Here is a 22,162-nt window from a genome sequence, read left to right on the forward strand (position 1 = left end):
ACTGACCATAGAGTTCTGCAAGGCTTCACTTCTAGTGGAAATAGCATCATTCTCATTTAATAAGCAGACTATCCATGTTGATGCAAGCGGTGGATATTCATCCTTTCTGATGGCTGAGTAATATTCCATTGTATATATGGACCACATCTTCTTTTTCCATTCATCTGTTGGAGGGCATCTCAGCTCCTTCTGCATCAAAAACAGCGATCCCAGAGGGGACTTTCATCTCCAGTCAACCACAAGCTGAGCCAGTAGGGAGACCACCCTCTACCTGACCACCCTGAAAAGGACTAGAAGGTTCAGGCTGTCTAACATCCTAGGGGAATATAGAACAGCTTATGCCCCCAACAGGGGCAGCTCTCAGGGCAGTGTGGGCCATGAAGGGACACTGGGGTGGCACCCAGTGTGACCTAGGAGCTGTGGAAGAGGGTGCACGTGCAAGCCCATGGCCGCTGGCAGTTGTGGAGTCACAAGGCTCAGAGACACTCACAGGTCCCCTACCTCCCCTAGGAGAAGTGCAGCTGGCGGGAGCCATGGGATTTGGCAGTTTGGTACACAAAGAGCCTGTGCCCATGACTGGGCAACAACTGTCAGGGCATTGTGACCCTCGAAGGGACACTGGGGCAACACCAGTGTGATCTGAGGGCTGTGGAAGAGGGTGCACCCATGAGCTACATCAAAAATTAATGATGTACTATATGTTGGCTAATTGAACATAATAATAAAAAATAAATTTAAAAAATAAGTAATTGCACAAGTATGCAATAATATATGTACAAGGATAAGTGAAGTATTGCTTATACTAATGAAATGAAAAATTATCTAAATATTTTCCATAGATAATCGGTTAAATAAAAAATGGTGCCCCCCCCAAAAATAATAATAAAACACAAGCAGACCAGAGCACACCTAGTTAAAACTCATTCACAAAATTATGGCCAAGGTCCAAACTCTGCCCAGTGCAGGCAAGAAGAGCCTCTGCAGATGACTGACCTGAGGCATATGGCAGCCCAAACACAGCAGGAAAGTGCACACAGCACACACCACAGAAACTCTGAAGCAACAGGTCCTGGACAGAGTATAAACTCTTCTTCATAAGGCCATTACTCTCAGGAGCAGGAAACATAAAAGTTTTTCTAACACAGAGAAGAAGACAGAGACCTAGACAAAATGCCAAGGCAGAGGAATTCATCCCCGAAAGAACAAGGAATGGTCATGGCCAGAGATCTAATCAAACCAGATATAAGTAATATGCCTGATATCTAATTCAAAGCAACAATCACAAGACTACTAACTGGGCTTGAGAAAAACATGGAAGACATCAGGGAGACCCTTACCACAGAGATAAAAGAGTTAAATAACAATCAGGCAGAAATGAAAAATACAATAACTGAGATTCAAAACAGACTGGATGTAATGACTGCAAAGATGGAAGAAGTGGAGAAATGAATAAGTGATATAGAAGAGAGAATAATGGAAAAAAATGAAGCTGAACAAAAGAAAGAAAGAAGAATGATGGCTCACTAGAGTAGACTTAGGAAACACAGTGACTCGATCAAACATAATAACATTTGTATCATAGGAGTCCCAGAAAGGAAAATAAGAGAAAAGAGGGCAGAAGATTTATTTGATGAAATTATAGCTGAAAACTTTCCTAATCTGGGGAAGGAAATAGACAGCCAGTCCAGGAGGCACAGAGAATGTCATTCAAAATCAACAAAAGCAGGCTAACACCAAGACATATGGAACACTGGGTGTTATACTCAACTAATGAATCATTGAACACTACAACAAAAACTTATGATATACTACATGCTGGCTAACTGAACATAATTTAAAAAAGACATACAGTAGTTAAATTTGCAAAATATAGTGATAAAGAAAAAATCCTAAAAGCAGCAAGACAAGAGAAGGCCCTAACTTACAAGGGAAGACCCATAAGGCTAGCTGCACATCTCTTCACAAAAACATGGCAAGCCAGAAGAGAATGGCATGATATATTTAAAATGATGAATGGGAAAATCTGCAGCCATGAGTACTTCATCCAGCAAGGCTGTCATTCAGAATAGAAGGAGAGATAAAGAGTTTCCCAGACAAACAAAAACTAAAGAAGTTCATGACCACCAAATCAGACCTGCAAGAAATATTAGAGGGGACTCTTTGAGTGGGAAGGAAAGACCAAAAGTGACAAGATTAGAAAGGAACAGAGAAAATCTCCAGAAACAACAACAACAATAATAACAAACAAACAAAAAACAAGTAATAAAATGGCACTACATGCATATCTATCAATAATTACTCTGAATGTAAATGGACTAAATGCTGCAATAAAAAGTTATAGGAGGTGAGAATGGGAAACAACAACAACAAACAAACAAACAAAAAGACAAAGAACAACAACAAAAAACAAGGCGTATCTATATTCTTCCTATGAAAGACACATTTAAGACCTAAAGACACCTACAGATTGAAAGTGAGGCAATCAATGGAGAAACAATTATCATGAAAAGGGACATGAAAAGAAAGCTGGAGTAGCAGTACTTATATCAGAAAAAATAGACATTATTTTACTTAAATATTTTATTTTTTTTTGAGAGAGAGAAAGAGCAGGGGGAAGAGCAGAGGGAGAGGGACAAGCAGACTTCACTCTAAGTGCAGAGCCCAATGTGGGGCCTGATGTCATGACCCTGAGATCATGACCTGAGAACAAACCCTGAGTTGGACCCTTGAATGACTGAGGCACACAGGCACCCCAGAAAAACTAGATTGAAACCAAAGACTGTAACAAGAGATTACAAAGGCACTATATCATAATAAAGGGGACACTCCAACAGAAGATCTAACAGTTATAATTATTTATGCCCTCAAATTGGGAGCACCAAAATATATGAAACAATGAATAAAAAACATAAAGGAATTGATTGGTAATACTACAATAATAGTAGGGGACCTTAACACCTCACTTATAGCAATGGACAGATAATCTAAACAGAAAATCAACAAGGAAACAATGGCTTTGAATGCCACACTGGACCAGATGGACTTCACAGATACATTCAGAACATTTCATCCTAAAGCACCAGAATACACATTCTTTTCAAGTGCACATGGAACATTCTCCAGAATAGATCACATACTAAGTCATAAATCCAGCCTCAACAAATACAAAAAATTAAGATCATACCATGTGTGTTTTATGATCGCCATGAAACTTGAAGTCAACCACAACAAAAAAATTTGAAAGACCACAAATACATGAAGATTAAATAACTTCCTAATAAAGAATGAATGGGTCAACCAGGATATTGAAGAATAAATTTAAAAAAATACATGGAAACAAATGAAAATGAAAACCCAACAGTCCAAAACCTTTGGGATGCAGCAAAGGCAGTCCTAAGAGGGAAGTATATTGCAATACAGGCCTATATCAAGAAGCAAGAAAAATCTAAAATACACTACCTAACTTTACACCTAAAGCAGCTAGAGAAGTACCAGCAAATAAAGCCTAAAGCCAGCAGAAGAAGGGAAATAATAAAGATTCAAGCAGAAATAAAAGATATAGAAACTAAGAAAATTATAGAACAGATCAATGAAACCAGGAGCTATTTCTTTGGAAAAAATAATAAAATTGGTAAACTCCTATCCAGATTTATCAAAAAGAAAAGAAAAAAAGGACCCAGATAAATAAAATCATAAATAAGAGAGGAGAAATAACAACCAACACCACAGAAATACAATTATAAGAGAATATTATGAATAAACATATGCCAACAAATTGGACAATCTGGAAGAAATGGATGAATTCCTAGAAACATAGAAACTACCAAAACTGGAGCAGGAAGAAATAGAAAGTTTGGACAGAACCATAACCAGCAAAGCAATTGAATCAGGAATCAAAAATCTTCCAACAAAAGTCCATGGCCATATGGCTTCCCAGGGGAATTTCACTAGACATTTAAGAAGAGTTAGTACCTATTCTTCTCAAACAACTCCAAAAAATAGAAAGGGAAGGAAAACTTCCAAACTCCTTCTATGAGGCCATCATTACCTTGGTGCAAAACCAGATAATGACCCCACTAAAAAGAACTACAGGACAATATCCCAGCTGAATATGAATGCAAAAGTTCTCAACAAGATACTCGCAACTTGAATTCAACAGTAAATAAAGGAATTATTCACCATGATCAAGTGGGATTTATTCCTGGGCTGTAAGGGTGATTCAATATTTCCAAATGAATCAACATGACACAGCACATTAATAAAAGAAAGGATAAGAACCATATGATCCTCTCAATAAATGCAGAAAGCATTTGACAAAATACAGATTCCATTCTTGATAAAAACCCTCAACAAAGCAGGGATAGAGGGAACATACCTTAACATAATAAAGGCCTTTTAGGAAAGACCCACAGCTAATATCATCTTTAATGGGGAAAAAAAACTGAGAACTTTTCTTCTATGGTCAGGAATAAAACAGGGATGTCCACTTTCACCATTGTTATTTAACACAGTACTAGAAGTCCCAGCCTCAGTAATCAGACAACAAAAAGAAATAGAAGGCATCCAAATCGGCAAGGAAGAAGTCACACTTTCACCGTTTGCAGAAAACATGATAGTCTTTGTATAAAACCCAAAAGACTCCACCAAACAGTCACTAGAACTAATACATGAATTCGACAAAGTTACAGGATATAAAATCAATATACATAAATCTGTTCCATTTCTGTACACCAATAATGAAGCAGCAGAAAAGGATATCAAGGGATTGATCCCATTTACAATTATGCCAAAAACTGTATGATACCTAGGAATAAATCTAACCTTAGAGGCAAAAGATCTGTCATCTGAAAACTATAGAACACTTATGAAAGGAACTGAAGAGGACATAAAGAAATGCAAAAAAACAAAACAACAACAACAAAAACAGTCCATGCTCATGGATTGGAAGAACAAACATTGTTAAAATGTCTATGCTACCCAAAACAATCTACACATCTAATTCGATCCTTATCAAAATACCACCAGCACTTTTCACAGTGCTAGAAGAAAGAATCCTAAAATTTGTATGGAATCGTAAAAGACCCTAAATAGCCAAAGCAATCCTGAAAAAGAAAAGCAACGTTGGATGCATCACAATTCTGGACTTCAAGCTATATTACAAATCTGTAATCATCAAGACAGTATGGTACTGGCACAAAAACAGACATATAGATCAATGGAACAGAATAGAAAACCCAGAAATGAATCTACAATTCTACAGCACACTAATCTTCAACAAAGAAGGACAGAATATCCAATGGTAAAAACACAGCCTCTTCAGCAAATGGTGTTGGGAAAACTCGATGGCCACATGCAAAAGAATTAAACTGGACTGCTTTCTTACACCATATGCAAAAATAAATTCAAAATGGATGAAAGACTTAAATGAGAGACAGGAACCCATCAAATTCCTAGAGGATAACACAGGTAGCAACCTCTTTGACCTTGGCCACAGCAACTTCTTACTAGACACATCTCCTCAGGCAAGGGAAACAAAGGCAAATATGAGCTATTGGGACTTTATCAAGATTAAAATCTTCTGCATAGCAAAGGAAACAATCAACAAAACTAAAAGGCAATGTATGGAATGGGAAAAGAGATTTGAAAATGACATATCTGATAAAGGGTCAGTATCCAAAATCTATAAAGAGCTTATCAAACTCAACACCCCAAAAATAAATAATCCAGTTAAAATGGGCAGAAGACACAAACAGACATTTTTCCAAAGAATATGTACAGATGGCTAAAAGACACATGAAAAGATGCTCAGCATCACTCAGCATCAGGGAAATACAAATCAAAACCACAATGAGATACCTCCTCACACCTGTCAGAATGGCTAAAATTACAATACAGAAAACAAGAGGTGTTCACAGGATGTGGAGAAAGGGGACTCCCTTTACAATGTTGGTGGGAATGCAAATTGGTGCAGCCGCTCTGGAAAACTATATGGAGTTTCCTCAAAAAGTTAAAAAATAGAACTCCCCTATGACCCAGCAATTGCACTACTAGGCATTTACCCAAAGGATACAAAAATACACATTCAAAGTAGCATATACACCCCAATGTTTATAGCAGCCTTTTCAACAGTTGCCAAACTATGGAAAGAGCCCAAATGCCCATTGACTGATGAATGGATAAAGAAGATGTGAAATATATACCATATATATCCATATATATATTAAATATTATATATAATTTTTTACAATGGAATATTACTCAGCCATCAAAATATGAAATCTTGCCATTTGCAATGATGGGGATGGAGCTAGAGTGTATTGTGCCAAGCCGAATAAGTGAGTCAGAGAAAGACAAATACCATATGATTTCACTCATATGTGGAATTTAAGGAACAAAACAGATAAAAATAAGGGAAGGAATAAAAAAGAGGTAGGCAAGCAAACCATAAGAGACTCTTGATAGAAAACAAACAGGGTTGACGGAGCGAGGTTGGTGGGGGATGGGCTATGGGTGATGAGTATTAAGGAGGACACTTGTGATGAGCACTGGGTGTTATACGTAAGTGATGAATCACTAAATTCTACACCTGTAACCAATTTTACCACCCATATTAACTGACTAGAATTTAAGCAAAAACTTGAAAAGAGAAAAGAAAACTGTCAATGTTTACTGTATACCTTTGTTATGACCCCTGCATTCCAGACACATTATATAACCAAATTAAGTACATACACATCAAATGAAAATAAGTCATTAGAGGTGTTCATAAAAAAATTTTGTCATCATAAGAAAACTGAAAAAATCCAAACATCCATCAACTGTAGCTTGAATTATTTTAAAATCTGATGTATCTGTGCAATGGAATGCTATACAACAATGAAAAAGAACAGAAGATCTTGCTCTCTTTCTCTGTTGTGTGGGGACCCAGCAAAAATATCACTGTCTATAAAAGTGCTTCACCAGAAACTGAGTCAGATGCACGTTGATCCTGGACTCCTCAGCCTCTAGAACTGGGAGAAAATAAATGTCTGTTGGTTAAGCAACTAATCTCGTGTATCTTATTAGGGCAGCATGAGAAGAATCGTACATATTTTGGTCTTGAGGGGGAGGATGCTGCTGTAACAACTAAAATTGTGGAATTGGCTTTATAAATGGGCTGGAAGCATTTTGAGGTACATGCTAGAAATATAGATACTAAAGGCAATTCTGGTGAGATTTCCAATGCAGAACATGGTATTTGAAACTGAAAGAAAGGAAACCCTTGTAATAAAGCAGTAAATGATTTGACTTAACTGTGTTCTAGTGTCTTATGGAATGTAGGACTTGCAAGCAACAAAATTGGATTCTTTAACTGAGGATATTTGTAAGCACAGTTTTGAAAGTGTGGCTTGGTTCAACCTGAATGTTTACCAAAAAATGCAAAAGGAGAGATGATTTGAAGAGGTAATTATTAAGCAGAAAGAAACCAGAACTTGAAGATTTGGAAAATTTTCAGCTTATTCAAATTGCAAAAATTGAGAACGCTTGCTCTGAGGAGAACATAAAGAGTGTACCAGAACAACCATTTGACAAAGATACCATGAGTGCAACTCATTTACATAATCTGACATCTCAGCCGAAGTCAAGAATAGAAATGGGATTACACAAGTAGAGACACTACCAGCATGAACATAAGGAGACAGAAAAAGCAGGATGGAATGAAGGAAGGCTGTTAGACTTCTTGGATTATACAAGACGGCACCATAGAGCTATTTGCTTGTGAATGTGCTTTATCCAGAAAGCAAGGGGAGGAATGATCATTAAGGCAATTCAGAGATCATTAGGGATACTGCCTCAGTTTCGTCAGGCCAAATGGCTAGCATAGCCCCAGGGGTTGGACCCCCAACCTGCAGAAGCCTGTGGATAGGACCCTTGCAGAGAACTGAAGGGGAGGGACTTCAGCAGAACAGGACAGTGCCACCCGAGTGGCACTTGGGCAATTGTGGAGATTGAGTGAGTCCAAAATCTGAAGGGATAGGCTGGCAGGATTGAGACTAGAGGAAGAGTTCAAGAGTTCAAGCCCAAAACCAGTTTGCCAAAAAAATTCCTTTTTGCTTGGTGGAGATCTGCATCAAACCAAAGCAGATTATTTTGGAGCCTCAAGATCTAATGGAATTTAGCCAAAGGACACAAAAGTGCTGATTTGAAGGGGCACATGCACCCTAATGCTTATAGCAACACTATCAATAATAGCCAAATTATGGAAGGAACCTAAATGTCCATTGGTGAGTGCATAAAGATGTGGTGTGTGTGTGTGTGTGTGTGTGTGTGTGTGTGTGTGTGTGTGTATGCACTAGAATATTACTCAGCCATCAAAAGGAATAAAATCTTGTCATTTGCGATGACGTAGATGGAACTAGAGTGTATTATGCTAAGTGAAATAAGTCACTCAGAGAAAGACAAATATCATATGATTTTACTCAGTTGTGTAATTTAAGAAATGAAACATATGAACATAGGGGAAGGGAAGGAAAAATGTGATAAGATAAAAACCGAGAGGGAGGCAAACATAAGAGACTCTATAGTTAAGAGAAAAAACTAAGGATTGCTAGAGAGGAGGTGGGTGGGGGATGGGCTAAATAGGTGATAGGTATTAAAGAGGGCACTTGCTGGGATGAGCCCTGGGTGAAACCAATGCTACATTATATGTTAACTAACTTGAATTTAATTAAGGAGGGCACGTATTGCATGGTGCACTGGGTGTTATACACAAGTAATGAATCATGGAACTTTACATCAAAAACTAGGGATGTACTGTATGATGATTAACACAATAATAATAAAAAATTATTATAAGGAAAAAATAAATAAAATAAAAACATAAAAACATAAAGATCTAATGGAATTTTCATTACTAGATTCTGGACCTGCTTGGGACCCACAATCTCTTTCTTTCTTCTGACTTCTCTCTTTTCAAATGAGAATATTTATTTTATGCCTGTCCTGACTTTTATTTTGAGGCACATAACGTTTTTGGTTTCATAGGTTCACAGATAGAGTGGATATTTACCTCAATGTATCACCCATACCTGATTTAGATTATATTCATATGAGACTCTGGACTTTGTTGATGCTAGAATGAGACCTTTGGAGCTGTTGTGATGGGATCAAAGTATTCTGTATGCAATAAAAATCTGACTTTGGGGGCCTAGGGGTAGAATGCTACAAAATGAATTGTATCTCCCCAAGATTTATATGCTGAAGCCTTAACTTCCAATGTGACTGCATTTGGTGATAGGACATATCAGGAGGCAATTAAGATTAAATGAGGCCATAAGGTGGGGCCCTGATCCAATAGGAAGAGACACCAGAGAACTCACTTTCTCTCTTTCAGTCATATAAAGACACAGCATGAAAACAATTACCTGTAAACCAGGACAAGAGCCTTACTAGAAACTCAATCTGCCAGTACCTTGATCTTGGACTACTCAGCTTTCAAAACTACGAGAAATAAATCCCTGTTATTTAAGCCATCCAGTATATGGTATTTTATTATGGCAGTTTATGGCTGACACACATAATACACATAATGGCACATCTCCACCTTGTATGTACGGACACACCAACAACACTACAATAATACTACCCCTACATATGAAAATCTCATATAACATACGTGCTTGTGTTTAAAGCCAGAAAGTGAGATTTCTGTTATTATTTCTTGGGTAAATGTTAGTTCTCTTCTAAAAACCTTAGTGTTTTAAATTTCCAGTCTAAATTTATCTTGTGGTAACATTTTGTGTATGTTATGAGACAGATATCATTTTTTACTATACTAATATTTTTATTATATTATGTTAGTCACCATACAGTACATCCCTGGTTTTTGATGTAAAGTTCCATGATTCATTAGTTGCATATAGCACCCAGTGCACCATGCAATACGTGCCCTCCTTACTACCCGTCACCACCCTATCCCATTCCCCCACCCCCCTCCCCTCTGAAGCCCTCAGTTTGTTTCTCAGAGTCCATAGTCTCTCGTAGGAAGATCAGTAGGAGAAGAAAGGGATAAAGAAAGGGGGTTAATCAGAAGGGGAAATGAAGTATGATTTCTATGTGCATGTCTTTAGATATGTTAATAACTCATTTCCAATTAAAATACATTTTATTTATGTACTTCCCTCATTATATTAGCTAGGACTTGAGAAATATATAAATAAATAATATAAATATAAATAAATATAAATGCTGGTTGATGGCATTATGGTCTTGTTCTTGGTTTTAGAGGGAAAGATCTGTACATTTAAACACTAAATATGACATTTATCTATGTTTTTTTTAAGATATTCCCTTTTTCAAAGAAATTACTTTCTATTCTTAGTGTCCTAAGAATTTTATCGTAAAAATATATTGTTTTAACAAAAAAAATATGGACTGGGGGAGCTTATTTTATTTTTCTCCTTTAATGTACTAATGCAGTTATTTGCATTAATTGATTTTTAAAATATTCTCAGAAACATCTTTAGTACAAGTGTTCTTAAATATTTTTGTGCATTACAGAATGGATATAACTTTCATTCACTGATATAATATTGTTCTAAATGCAGCTTGCAGGTTGCAATCTTAGAAACATTTTTACTGCAAGTGTTCTCAATTCTCTACATGCATTTCAGACTGGGTGTCAGTTACATTTACTCATATAACAGGGTTCTAAAGGCAGCATGCTAATTGTGTTGTTAGAAATGGCTTAATTACAATAGCTCTTAACACTAATCTACATGCATTACAGAACAAGCATAAGTCCCATGCGCTAATATAACACTGTTCTCAATGCAGGTGTTCTTGAAAAGTTCTCTCCATGCTTTACAGAATGGCTGTACATTGCTTTCACTGATATAACCCTATTTTAAATGCAACTTGCCGTTAGTGTTCTGAGAAACATCTGTGCGTATGCCAATCAGCTTTTTTTTATTGAGATTCACTTAACATAAACCATTATATTAGTTTCCAGCAAATAACATACTGCTTCCATATTTGTTTATGCTGCAAAATGATCACCACAATAAGCCTATTAACATCCATCAACACACAGTTACACTATGTTTTTTCTTGTTATGAGAACTTTTAAGATCTACTCTCTGATCAACTTTCAAATATGCAATACAGTATTGCAGTATTATTAACTATGGTCACCACATTGTACATTACATCCCCAGAACTTATTTATTTTATAAATGGAAGCTTGTACCTTTCGACCGCTTTTACCCACTTTGCCCACTGCCCACCCCCTGCCTCTAGCAACCACCAACCTCTTCTCTTTATCTATGAACTTCTGAAAATCTACTTTCAAATATAGATATTATCTTGAATCATGAGAATTAACCCTTCTTTGCTGTTATATATTATCCTTTTATGGATCATTGGACTGCATTTTTAATTTTCTATTAATTTGAATCAAAGTTTATGAGCAACAGGAGTCTGTAATGTTTCTTGTTATGTATTTAATGGGATTTATTGTGAATGTAGCTGGGCCTGGAGTTTTGTAAGAGGGCTTTCAATTACATGACCTTGGATGTGAGGGCGATCTGGCTGCGACATCTGTCACCCCACTGATCGCCAGGGTTGATTCGGCTGATCTGGCTGGCTAGGCGGGTGTCCCCTTCCTCCCTCACCGCTCCATGTTTGTCCCTCCCGAAGCTGCGCGCTCGGTCGAAGAGGACGGCCTTCCCCAGAGGAGGGCCGTTCTTTGGTCAAGGGTATACGAGTAGCTGCCCTCCCCTGCTAGAATCTCCAAACAAGCTCTCAATTACATGACTTTACTTTTGTAAGCTGTATTTTCTAGGAAGTTTACCATTTCAACTACATTTTCATATTTAATGGACTAAAGTTCATAATATCTTTTTATAATCTCCTTAAAGTATATATGAACAGTAGGAATATCACTGTTTTTCATTCTTGATATTGGTTAGGTGGGTAATCCCTCCTCTTTTTTTTTCTTTTTTTTTTTTTATTTTCAGTGAAGCATACCAGAGGTTAATCCACTTCACTTTTTAAAAAAGATTTTATTTATTTATTTGACAGACAGAGAGAGCACAAGCAGAGGGAGTGGCAGGCAGAGGGAGAGGGAGAAGCAGGCTTCCTGTAGAGGAGGGAGCCTGATGTGGGGCTCGATCCCAAGACTCTGGGATGATGACCTGAGCCAAAGGCAGATGCTTAACAGACTGAGCCACCCAGGCACCCCATATTACTAATCCTATTAAATAATCAACCTCTGGCTATTCTTGTTATATGTTTGTTTTCTTTTATTAATTTCTGTTCTCATTTTTGTTACTTTCTTCATCTATTTTTTTGTTGTTGTTGTTAGATTTGTTGTCATTTTACTGCAATTACCCAAAGAGAGGGATTGGATCAGAAATAAGCAGACTTTCTCATTTTCTAATATATTCCTTTTAAGGTATAGAATTTCCCCTAAGGATTATTGATTTCCATGAAGCAAAAACAAACTTTTACATAGGCACCTTCATTATTAATCAAATCATAGTATGTTCTGATTTACTTTGTGACTTTCCTCTTTGAATTTTGGGTTATTTGGAAATATAGTTATTAATCTCTCAATATAGAAATGATTTTCTAGTTATATTTTACTATTGATTTTGGGCTCAAATTTATTCTGCAGTCAGGAAATATATTCTGAATTATTTCAATCCTTTGAAATTATTGAGGCATCCTTTAGAGGCAATATGTTTTTAATTGTCATAAGTGCCTGGTGTGTAATTTTCACAGGTTAAATTTAATATAGTGATATAGGATATAGTGATATAGGATATAGTGTTTTTATAAACATCTTTTGGTCAATATATTAACTGTATATGAAAATCTCTAAAACCTTGCTGGGTTTTCCTCCTTCAATTTATTCAGTCAATCTCATCCCTGCTCTCTAGTGGCCAGAAATATTAATGTGCTTTCTTATGTGGCATGTGTGAGACAAATGACATTGTCTGGTCAGTTAGGTATGATTGTTCACAATTCTCTTTAAAGATGCTTAAATGTTTTGGAGGATGAAAGGAACAGGGTAAGAAACATGGAAAATAATGAGCATTTTTATTTTTAAATTTAAAAAAATAAGAAGCACTCCTCCAAGTAGCCAAAAGTTAGATGAATTCTCTCCTTTTATTCCTGTTGCCACGGTTTGTAGCTCTGAGGGTATACCATGGCACAGTGACTATGTCCTCTTCCTAAAGTGGATGGAGGCAATAGGGCTCCAACATTACTATGTGATATTCTTCCCCCACCTCTTTTTTTTTGCCTTTTTAAAATTATTTGAAACTTCTGGAACCAAAGCTTCTTCTCTCCTTACCGATATATTTAAGGCTATAAGTTTCGCCTCTAAACATTGCTTTAGGTCCATCCTAAATATTTTAATGTGCCATAATTTCATTGTTGTTTAGGTGAAATTATTTTATTTTCTTTGTGATTTCTTTCATAATTCGTGGGTTATTTAGGTTACATGATGTTCTGTCTTGGGTTTAGTCCGTCAAACACTTACCACATCAGTTGTTTCCTAAGTACTTCAAGAACTTACTTCATATATTTGTCCCGTTTCTATCATTGTTGTGAATGGAAAGGTTAGCCTTTTAGAAGCTGCTTAATCTGGCTAGAAACTGAAATTTAAGTATGTTTTAGATCTGTAAAATAGATCGATATGAAAATAACAAAATTCTGTTACCCATGCTAAAGTATGCACATACCTGAATTCTTGGTACTTGTAAAAAGCATCTAAAAATTTCTTGAAATTTTCAGTGTTTGATTATGATATAGATAATTCAGTGTGATTTTATCAGAGCAATTTTATAATAGCATAATTGAGTAGCTTGAGGAGCATTTATACCTTTTTTAATATCAGTATTGAAATATGAAATTAGAAAGGCATTTTTTATTAACTTTCTTGTTATCTATTTATTCCTTCATGGTGACTAGACATGGATTCCTCAAAACAGTCCACCCAATCCCAGGATGAGCTAACATAGTCCTGTTCCACTCAGAATCCCATGACAATTATAAGTGATGAGGGGACAAAAATACTGCACAAAGGTACCTAAAACTAAACTTTAAAAAATATTTTTTTCTTAAATTTCATCTAGCTTTAAAGCTTGACATTTTAAGTTTATTGAAGTATAATTGATATATAAAATACTGCACATAATTAATGTATACAATTTGGTGAGTTTGAATTCTGAACTAGAGTTGGCAAAAACAGCCTCTGTGAATTTCAAAATAAAAGTCAGTTTGCCTATCAGTATGAGAAACTAAGTATTCATTCACTACTTCTCATGTGCCCGGAACTTCCAAGGACCCTACAGACATAATAATGCTGTCTGCTATCTATAGCAGAAAACATATTGACAGGGTTAGTGACTTTAATTGCAGGATTCTTTGTTTTTTTTTTAATTTAAAATCAATTAATTAACATATAGTGTGTTATTAGTTTCAGAGGTAGAGTCCAGTGTTTCATCAGTTGCATATAACACCCAGTGGTCATTCCATCAAGTGCCCTCCTTAATGCCCATCACCCAGTTACCCCATCCCGCCACCCTTTTCCCCGCCAGCAACCCTCAGTTTGTTGCCTAGAGTCTCTAATGGTTTGTTTCCCTCTCTGATTTCTTTGATTTTTCAAGTCAAAAGACATTTATAGAGATCTCAAAGACTGTACCTTGTAACAGGTATTGCTCCAATCATTTTCTAAGAATTATCTCACTTAATACAGCAAACCTGTGAACTAATCACTCATATTATTATTGCTGTTATTATTTCTGTTATTTGCCAAATGAGGTAAAAAAGGTTGAATTAATTGCCCAAGATAAATCCCTCAGAAAGTTGTGTATTCCAGATTTGAACCCTTGATGCCTGATTCTAGACTCTTGTTTTAATTCCCATCTCCACAGCAGTACCTAAACGTTGGACCTGAAACAGGTTGTTTGCTGAAGGAAATTACTTTCAGACAATTATGTGCCTTTTAAACATGGACATAACAGGTAAGTGGGGCTGAGCCCAGCAGGACTGAGCTGCTTGGAATAAAAAACTGTGGGGCCACCTGAATTTTCCCTGTCTATCCCTACACAGTCCACTTATGAACAAGTCTCCTGCGTCTGGGGCTTTTGTTATGCTGCCCAGACTGTGCCTCAGCCCTGCAGTGCTATAAACCACCTCCCCCCTTGTCATTCTGTGACCCAAGTGCTTAGTGCAGCCTGCTCAAGTGGAGCCATTGTTTTCATTCATTCCAGCTGGACATCCAAATACTGACCTGTGAGGAGCTCCTGCCCTGCCCTGAAGACTGTGCACAAGTTGGTCTCAGGTCCCAGTCCTGAGGCCCTGAGTGGGTTTTTGAGAAAAGAGCACTCAGCTGAGCCAAATAACTAGAGACATGATCAGATGTGTATTCTCAGGGACTGTGTGAAAACAGCAGTGCCTACAATTTTTTTAAACAATTAAAAATTAAAAGAAAAAAAAAAAACAGGACAAAACAAGACCATGACAGAGAAAATTCCCTGAGAATAGATATGTGACCACAGTGGGAAGTATTTGCTTATTCTTTCTACATGCATGGCCCCATTTCCAGGTATTCAATCTCATCTATTTAAAATCATGCAGTACAATTTTAGTTTCTAATAGCACAAATGAAATGCTTGCACTGTAAAACTAGAAGATATAGTTCACTATGAGACGGTAGGACATGAACAGAATTGGGAGCCACACAGGTGGGGATCTGAAAACAAAGTCTGCCCCATGCCAGCTGCATAGGTTTGGACAGGTTAGAAAATCTCTGTTCCCTCCTATGTGTGGAGATGGCATGGTCAAATGCTATTTAGAACCTCACTGTCCAATATAGAAGCTACTAAGCCCTATGCAGCTATTTAAATTAAATTTAAAATTAAACTCAGTCCCTCAGTCATTCTAGCCACATTTCAAGTGCTCAAGAGCCACATGGGGCTTGGGGTGCCTCGGTGGCTCTGTCAGTTGAGCAGCCGACTCTTGATTTAGCTCAGGTCATGATCTCAGGGTCATGAGATTGAGCCCCGCGGCAAAGCCTGCTTAAGATTCTTTTTCTTCCCCTCTCTGCCCTTCCCCCACCTCTGGTGTGCTCCCTCTCTCTCTCTCTCAAAAAAAAAAAAAAAAAAAAAAAGAGCCACATGGGGCTAATAGCTACCAAACAGAAATACTGGACAACACGTACATAAAATCATCACAGAGCATTCTACTGGACAGTGCTGGTCTATAAAATGTGGATCAAATATAAATTAAACACAGTGCTGGGAACATATTACCATTTAACAAATAATAGTTTTATATTCAAGATTCTTATGTTTGTGAATCTGTAAAAAGCCTGATATATAAACCCACTCTCTCTGTTTCAAGTTTTTTTTTTTTTCCCTTTGAAAATCTTTGGGGCTGTCAAATACCCACCAACCAATGCATTTATGAGAGGAAAGAGAATGCAAGTCAGACTTTGGAAGAACTGCCATCCCCAGTACAAAACTCAGTAACTACACAAAAGAAAAAAAAAATTCAAAATCACCAAGATTTCCTACATTCATGGTGGAAAACAGCAATATTCTCACAATTACCAAATTAGAAAAAGTTACCTTTTGAACTTAGCTTCTACTGCATGAGCAGAGTATTCCCTGATTTCTTTAAATCTTCCTAAATAAAACATGATTTTAATTTCTACAACTTTATTTAGTTTGATTTCTGGGGTAGGTAACTTTTTATGTTGTTATAAATGTTATGAATTTTAAATGTTTAAGGGTCATTTAACTGAAATGGAAATACAACTGTTTGGTATATTGTACTTCTACCCAATGTCCCTGCTAAATATGCTTATTAAAGCACTAGGTTTATCAATAATTTTTTTTCCCTCAAATTTCTGCTGTCTCCTATTAATAATTCTTTTACAATTAAAACATCTTTTATTTCTTTGCTTGCCTTATGGTACTGGATAGGACTGACAACAATATAGAATTTTTGCCTATTTATTTCAGAAGGTAAGCTTTAAAATATTTCATTTAGGGAACTATTTTTAATTACATATTTATTTTATATAACAGGTCAGTATTTTTTTTTCTGTTTCTGCTATTTTTAATAATAGAGGTGGCTCTAGAAATAGGACCATTTTGTATAAATTTCACACTTAATGGCTAAACCTTGTTTCTGATATCCTCTCATGATTTTTCATGTCTGTTATTAATGTAGTGATACCACTTTTAAAATTTCTGATATTGAGGCTTCTTCTTTTTTTCTTAATAAATTTAACCAGAAATTTAGGTCTCAAAAATCAATTTAAAAGAATTACCCTTGATTCATTACCCTTACTTCACAGTTGGTCTTTTTCTTTTCTTTTTTTTTTTTTTATTAGTTGCTTCAATCTGATTTCTGTTCTACTATTCAGACTTTCTCCCATTTTAAAATTTAGGCCATAAATTACAAGAAACTCATTTTGGCAAACAAAAGTCAGTACCATTTAAATGATAAAACATCATAACACAGATTTATTCCTGGAAAAATGGTAAATTAAATATTTGAAAGTCTATCAGTGCAAGTAATCACATTAAGAGGATAAAGGAAAAAAAAAACATAAGATCATTTCTCAATTCAGAAAACCACATGACAAAATTCAGTATACATCCCTAAGTAGTCTTAGCAAAGCAGGCATATGATTTTTTTTACTCATCTACTGAAATATATTTGCAAAACGACAAAGAGCTCACAGAGGAAATAAAAAAGCACCACTTGCGAGCAGAACGATAGAGAATACATTATGAAAGCCTGGCCTGTCACAATACCGGACAAACCTCCGTGAAAGACAGGGGAACAAAGGGCCACCATGAGTTAAGCGAGCAAGAGAAAATAAAAGCCAGGGTCACACAGGGGACAGTGGCTTATTATGCCGCATCAGGATTGTATGAAATCAGCAGCTTCTGCACAGTGGGAAGGGAGAATTGGAAATCACTATAAACTAAGACATCTGAAAGCGCTAAAGTGGCCTCAGTTCAGAAGCATTCGCTGCTAATGCCTTGCCAGCAAAGAGCATTTCCAAAGTAAGCTTGTAAGAATTTCCATAATAAAAACCAAAAGAAATAATGTCTTGTCAACAAAAAGCTTTCCACAGTGACAGCTATAAGGCTGGGGGAAAAAAAAAAAAACACATGCACACAAAGACCCGTGGAGACACAAAATGGTGATCAGGGAAAAAAAAAAAAAAAAAAAAAAAAAAAAAAAAAAAAAATTATATATATATATATATATTCCAGCATAAACAGTAACGAGGAGAGGTTTATGATTTTTAAAATAGACATACATGAAAAAACAATAAAATACAATGTGTCTGAGTGAACACTGGAAGAGATTAAATTAAAACCTCAAAGAGTTGCGATTACGTCCTCCGGAGAAGCCTGCGAGCGAGAGAGGCCTTGGGATCGGCCAGCTGGCGTGCAGAGCAGCAAGGCAGAGGCCGGGGAAGAGGCGGGGCAGCCCCGACTGACGAGAACAAAGGAGGATGCGGAACCACCGTACACGCTGCACAGACCGTACGGAATGGGTAAAGGAATGACGTTGCCCCCACAGGAAGTGTCCGCCGCGCCTGCCAGAGAGGAAGTAGGAACCGATAGTCACAGGAAGAGCAGGGGAGAAGGAAAAATGATGCACACTTCATAGACAAGAGACCCCGGTGCCAGCTACGGCTCTCTGGGCCTCGAGCCGAAAGGAAGAGACACCGGAGAAGTTCCGGAACCATTTGGGGGGTTAGAAGCTGCCATGGAAGAGCCTGCAGCTCCCACTGAAGCCTCTGGGGCACCTGGGGCACCTGTGGGTGCCGAGGCAGCAGGGGAGGGTGCAACTGGGCCTTCCCTCCGCATGCGCCCGGTCTTCCGGCAATTTGCAGCTGCAGGTCCGGCCCCCCTCCGTGCGTCACGTCTGAGGCCTGCCCAGGCTGCAGGGGGAGGGGCGGGGCCCAGTCGCCTGCAGGGACGGAGTGGCGGCAGCTGGACGAAGCAAGTCACCTGCAGGTATTATCTGCATGGGCTTTGCAAGGAGGGGGAGAACTGTCGTTACTCTCATGATCTCTCAGGCAGGCAGTTGGCCAGAGGGGGCCATGGTTCACCGCCTTGGGCCTCCGCAGTCCAAAGCCCTAGCACGGCTGCGCATACTGAGACCCTGCCTCAGGAAGTGGCGGAAGCCCCCCCTGCTGCGCCCTCTTACTCCTTGCCTGTGATTGGCTTGGCTGCTGAAAGGGGTTTCTTTGAAGCTGGGAGAGACAATGCAGGCCTTGGAGCTGCTGGAGGAGCAGGTGCAGAAGGCTGGGAGAATGCCATTGAGTTTGTTCCTGGGCAACCCTACCGGGGCCGCATGGTCCCTTTTGTTCCCAGGGCTCCTCTGCAGAGCTCAGTGACTGAGAGGGAACAGATTGTAGTGGGCAGGGGGCAGCAGCTTTGCCGGGATGCTGCCATGGGGCAGTGCTTTCGTGGGGAGAGCTGCATGTATCTCCATGGAGAGATATGCGATATGTGTGGGCTTCCCTTCTTGCACCCTGTGGATGCTGTGCAGAGGGCAGACCATATAAAGGCTTGCATTGAAGCACATGAGAAGGATATGGAACTCTCGTTTGCAGTGCAGCGAAGTATGGACAAAGTGTGTGGCATCTGCATGGAGGTTGTCTATGAGAAAGCCAACCCCAGTGACTGCCGCTTTGGCATCCTCTCCAACTGCAACCACACCTACTGTCTTAAGTGCATCCGCAGGTGGAGGACTGACAAACAGTTTGGCAACAGGATCGTCAAGTCCTGTCCACAGTGCAGGGTCACCTCCAACTTTGTCATTCCCAGTGAGTTCTGGGTGGAGGAAGAGGAAGAGAAGCAGAAACTTATTCAGCAGTACAAGGAGGCAATGAGCAACAAGACTTGCAGGTATTTTGCTGAAGGCAGGGGTTTCTGCCCATTTGGAGAGAACTGTTTTTACAAGCATGCAGACCCTGAGGGCCGGGGAGAGGATCCTCAGAGGCAGGGCGCTGGGGAATCCGGTGCTCACTGCAGTCAACTTTTGGAGCCTGATACTCAGGTGGGAGAGGGTGAGATGCCCTTTAAAAGCAGTAAAAAAGAGCTTGTCATGCTTCGGCTGGCCAATCTGTTGTTTAAGTGTTTTCTTTCACTGGCAAATGATGAGCTTTCTTTCTCAGAGGACCAGTGGGACTTGCTTCATTGTGAGCTGGAACATTTTTTCAGTTTGAATCTGTGGCATTATGCTGTGGCATGTGGTCTGGTGTGCTAAGGCTCTGCGTCCGCTGTTGCTTGTTTTCTGTTTATAGACACATCTGTCATTCACAGAGGCTATTGAAGACATTTTTATAAAGCATCCATCTCTGTTTTCTTGTCCATCCCCATTTCAAGGTTATGGTGCTTTACTGTGGTGAACTGTAACAAAAAGTCCTAAAATTATTGTTTGATGAAATGAATATTACTGTAGTTTATGGTTTATTTTGTCATCTCTGTTTTCAACAGGATTGACTCAGTTCTAGTCTAGTGTTTACAGAATTTCCACACTCATTTTGAAGTCCCTCAAGAATAAATGTGACAGGGTGAAGGGAGAAGTCTTAACTGAACAAGGAGCTTTTTGCTACTACAGCCTTAAGAAATGGACCCTCGCAGGGCCTTTGTGGTACAACTGCTCATCATTGTTGTTTACATGTCTGTTTCTTCCCTCATTCCCCTTCAAGTGCACTCTTGAACATGTGGTTACCTTGTGGTTTTGTGTTTTACTTGACCAGAACCAGGTGTGTGTGTTTACATGTTTTTATCCTGTTAAGCTTGATGTGAAATTATTTATATTTGAAAGTATATATTTAGTAATTATATGTGTATAAAATAAATGTGTATAAAAGTTATATAATTGAAGATATATATAAAAGTACACCATCATATAATATATCTGGAAGAGCTGGAAGCTGAAAGTGAAAGGCTAATAGGATTTGCTGTTGTGTTGAGTGTGAGGTGTGTAAATAATCTTTCTGTCCTTTTTGCAGGCTCAGTGGTTAGCATCTAATGAAAACAGATATTCCAGTGGCTCTAGTCAATTGTAGCAGACACAGATAAAGGATTTACAAAATAGGACATTGGTATTTCTATGATGGCATTAATAGCTCACTGTGCTGTTGTACATAAATGTGTGTTCCCATCCAGTTTAGCACAATCTCATTATTCCTTATAACAGCAGAGTCAATCCTGAACTCAGATAAATGGTTCTTTGTATTCAGTATTTTGTGTTATCTCTAGACATTCAAAAAAAACGTGATTTTTAAAGACAAAAGCTTTCAACATATAACTGACAAGATTATAAAATAAAATAGAATAACAAAAGTATTGAAACCAGTCATAATATAAGAATGGAAAGATAAAAAAGTGAAATATATAAAGGGACAAAAACTAAATACAGTAATGATATGGGAATATTATAACACAGTTACACTATCAGATTAAATGAATATGGCTTAAAAAACTAAAACTCCAAGATGATCAGACCTGATTAAAATTAAAATGAAACTATGCTGTTTAAAATACACAGCTACAACACAAGAACACAGAAACATTAAAAGTAATAGAATGAAAAAATTAAGTAGCAATGCTGTGATTTTTGCAATAGATGAAGTTGATATTAATGATAAATACATTGCTGGAGATAAATAAGGTTAGTATATAAACATTAAATTATAATTTACCTGGAATATAGAACTGTTCCAATTTTGTATTCATTTAATAACACAGCATCAAATTTACAAATAAGTAATAAGAAAAATATAAAATTTAAGTGGACAGTTTTCCTATATCTTTTCAGTAACTGAATAAGCAAATGAAGTGAGTTGAACAGCACAATTCTAATAATTTAATGTAAAATGTGTGAAATGCTGTATGCATCAACTGCAGAATGTTCTCTTGGCTAAGAGGTGAAAATACACCAGATGCATGAGTTCCAGGAGAGCCAGACTTCCTATTCAGAAAATACAGGGTACATTTACAGAGTTCGTGCTATGTACTAAGCACTCTCCAGAGCACTAATTGAATTCTGAGACCAACCTTACGAAGTACTTGCTATAATTTTTCTCGTAATCCTAATGAGGTAAATAAGGTAGAGAAGTTAAATT

General features: G+C 37.8%; 1 protein-coding gene and 1 long non-coding RNA gene across 2 annotated transcripts in view; one reads left to right on the forward strand and one right to left on the reverse strand.

Moving 5' to 3' along the window:
- The window catches only part of LOC148107575 (uncharacterized), a 34,293-nt gene extending 15,782 nt beyond the window's left edge, over positions 1-18,511 (reverse strand). Inside the window, exon 1 of the long non-coding RNA XR_015722050.1 lies at positions 18,392-18,511. This is a non-coding gene — a long non-coding RNA (uncharacterized LOC148107575). The remainder of the gene's footprint in view (positions 1-18,391) is intronic.
- Positions 18,512-18,786: 275 nt separating this feature from the next.
- MKRN3 (makorin ring finger protein 3) lies at positions 18,787-20,747 on the forward strand. Its single transcript, XM_045795429.2, is given in 2 exon segments — positions 18,787-20,236; positions 20,239-20,747. Coding segments are annotated over 2 exon segments (1,587 nt in total). The 3' UTR covers positions 20,376-20,747.
- The last annotated feature ends 1,415 nt before the right edge of the window (positions 20,748-22,162 follow it).

The sequence above is a fragment of the Ursus americanus genome, chromosome 28, assembly GCF_024610735.1.
Source record: "Ursus americanus isolate L20-20 chromosome 28, mUrsAme1.1.p, whole genome shotgun sequence".
Classification (NCBI taxonomy): Eukaryota; Metazoa; Chordata; class Mammalia; order Carnivora; family Ursidae; genus Ursus; species Ursus americanus.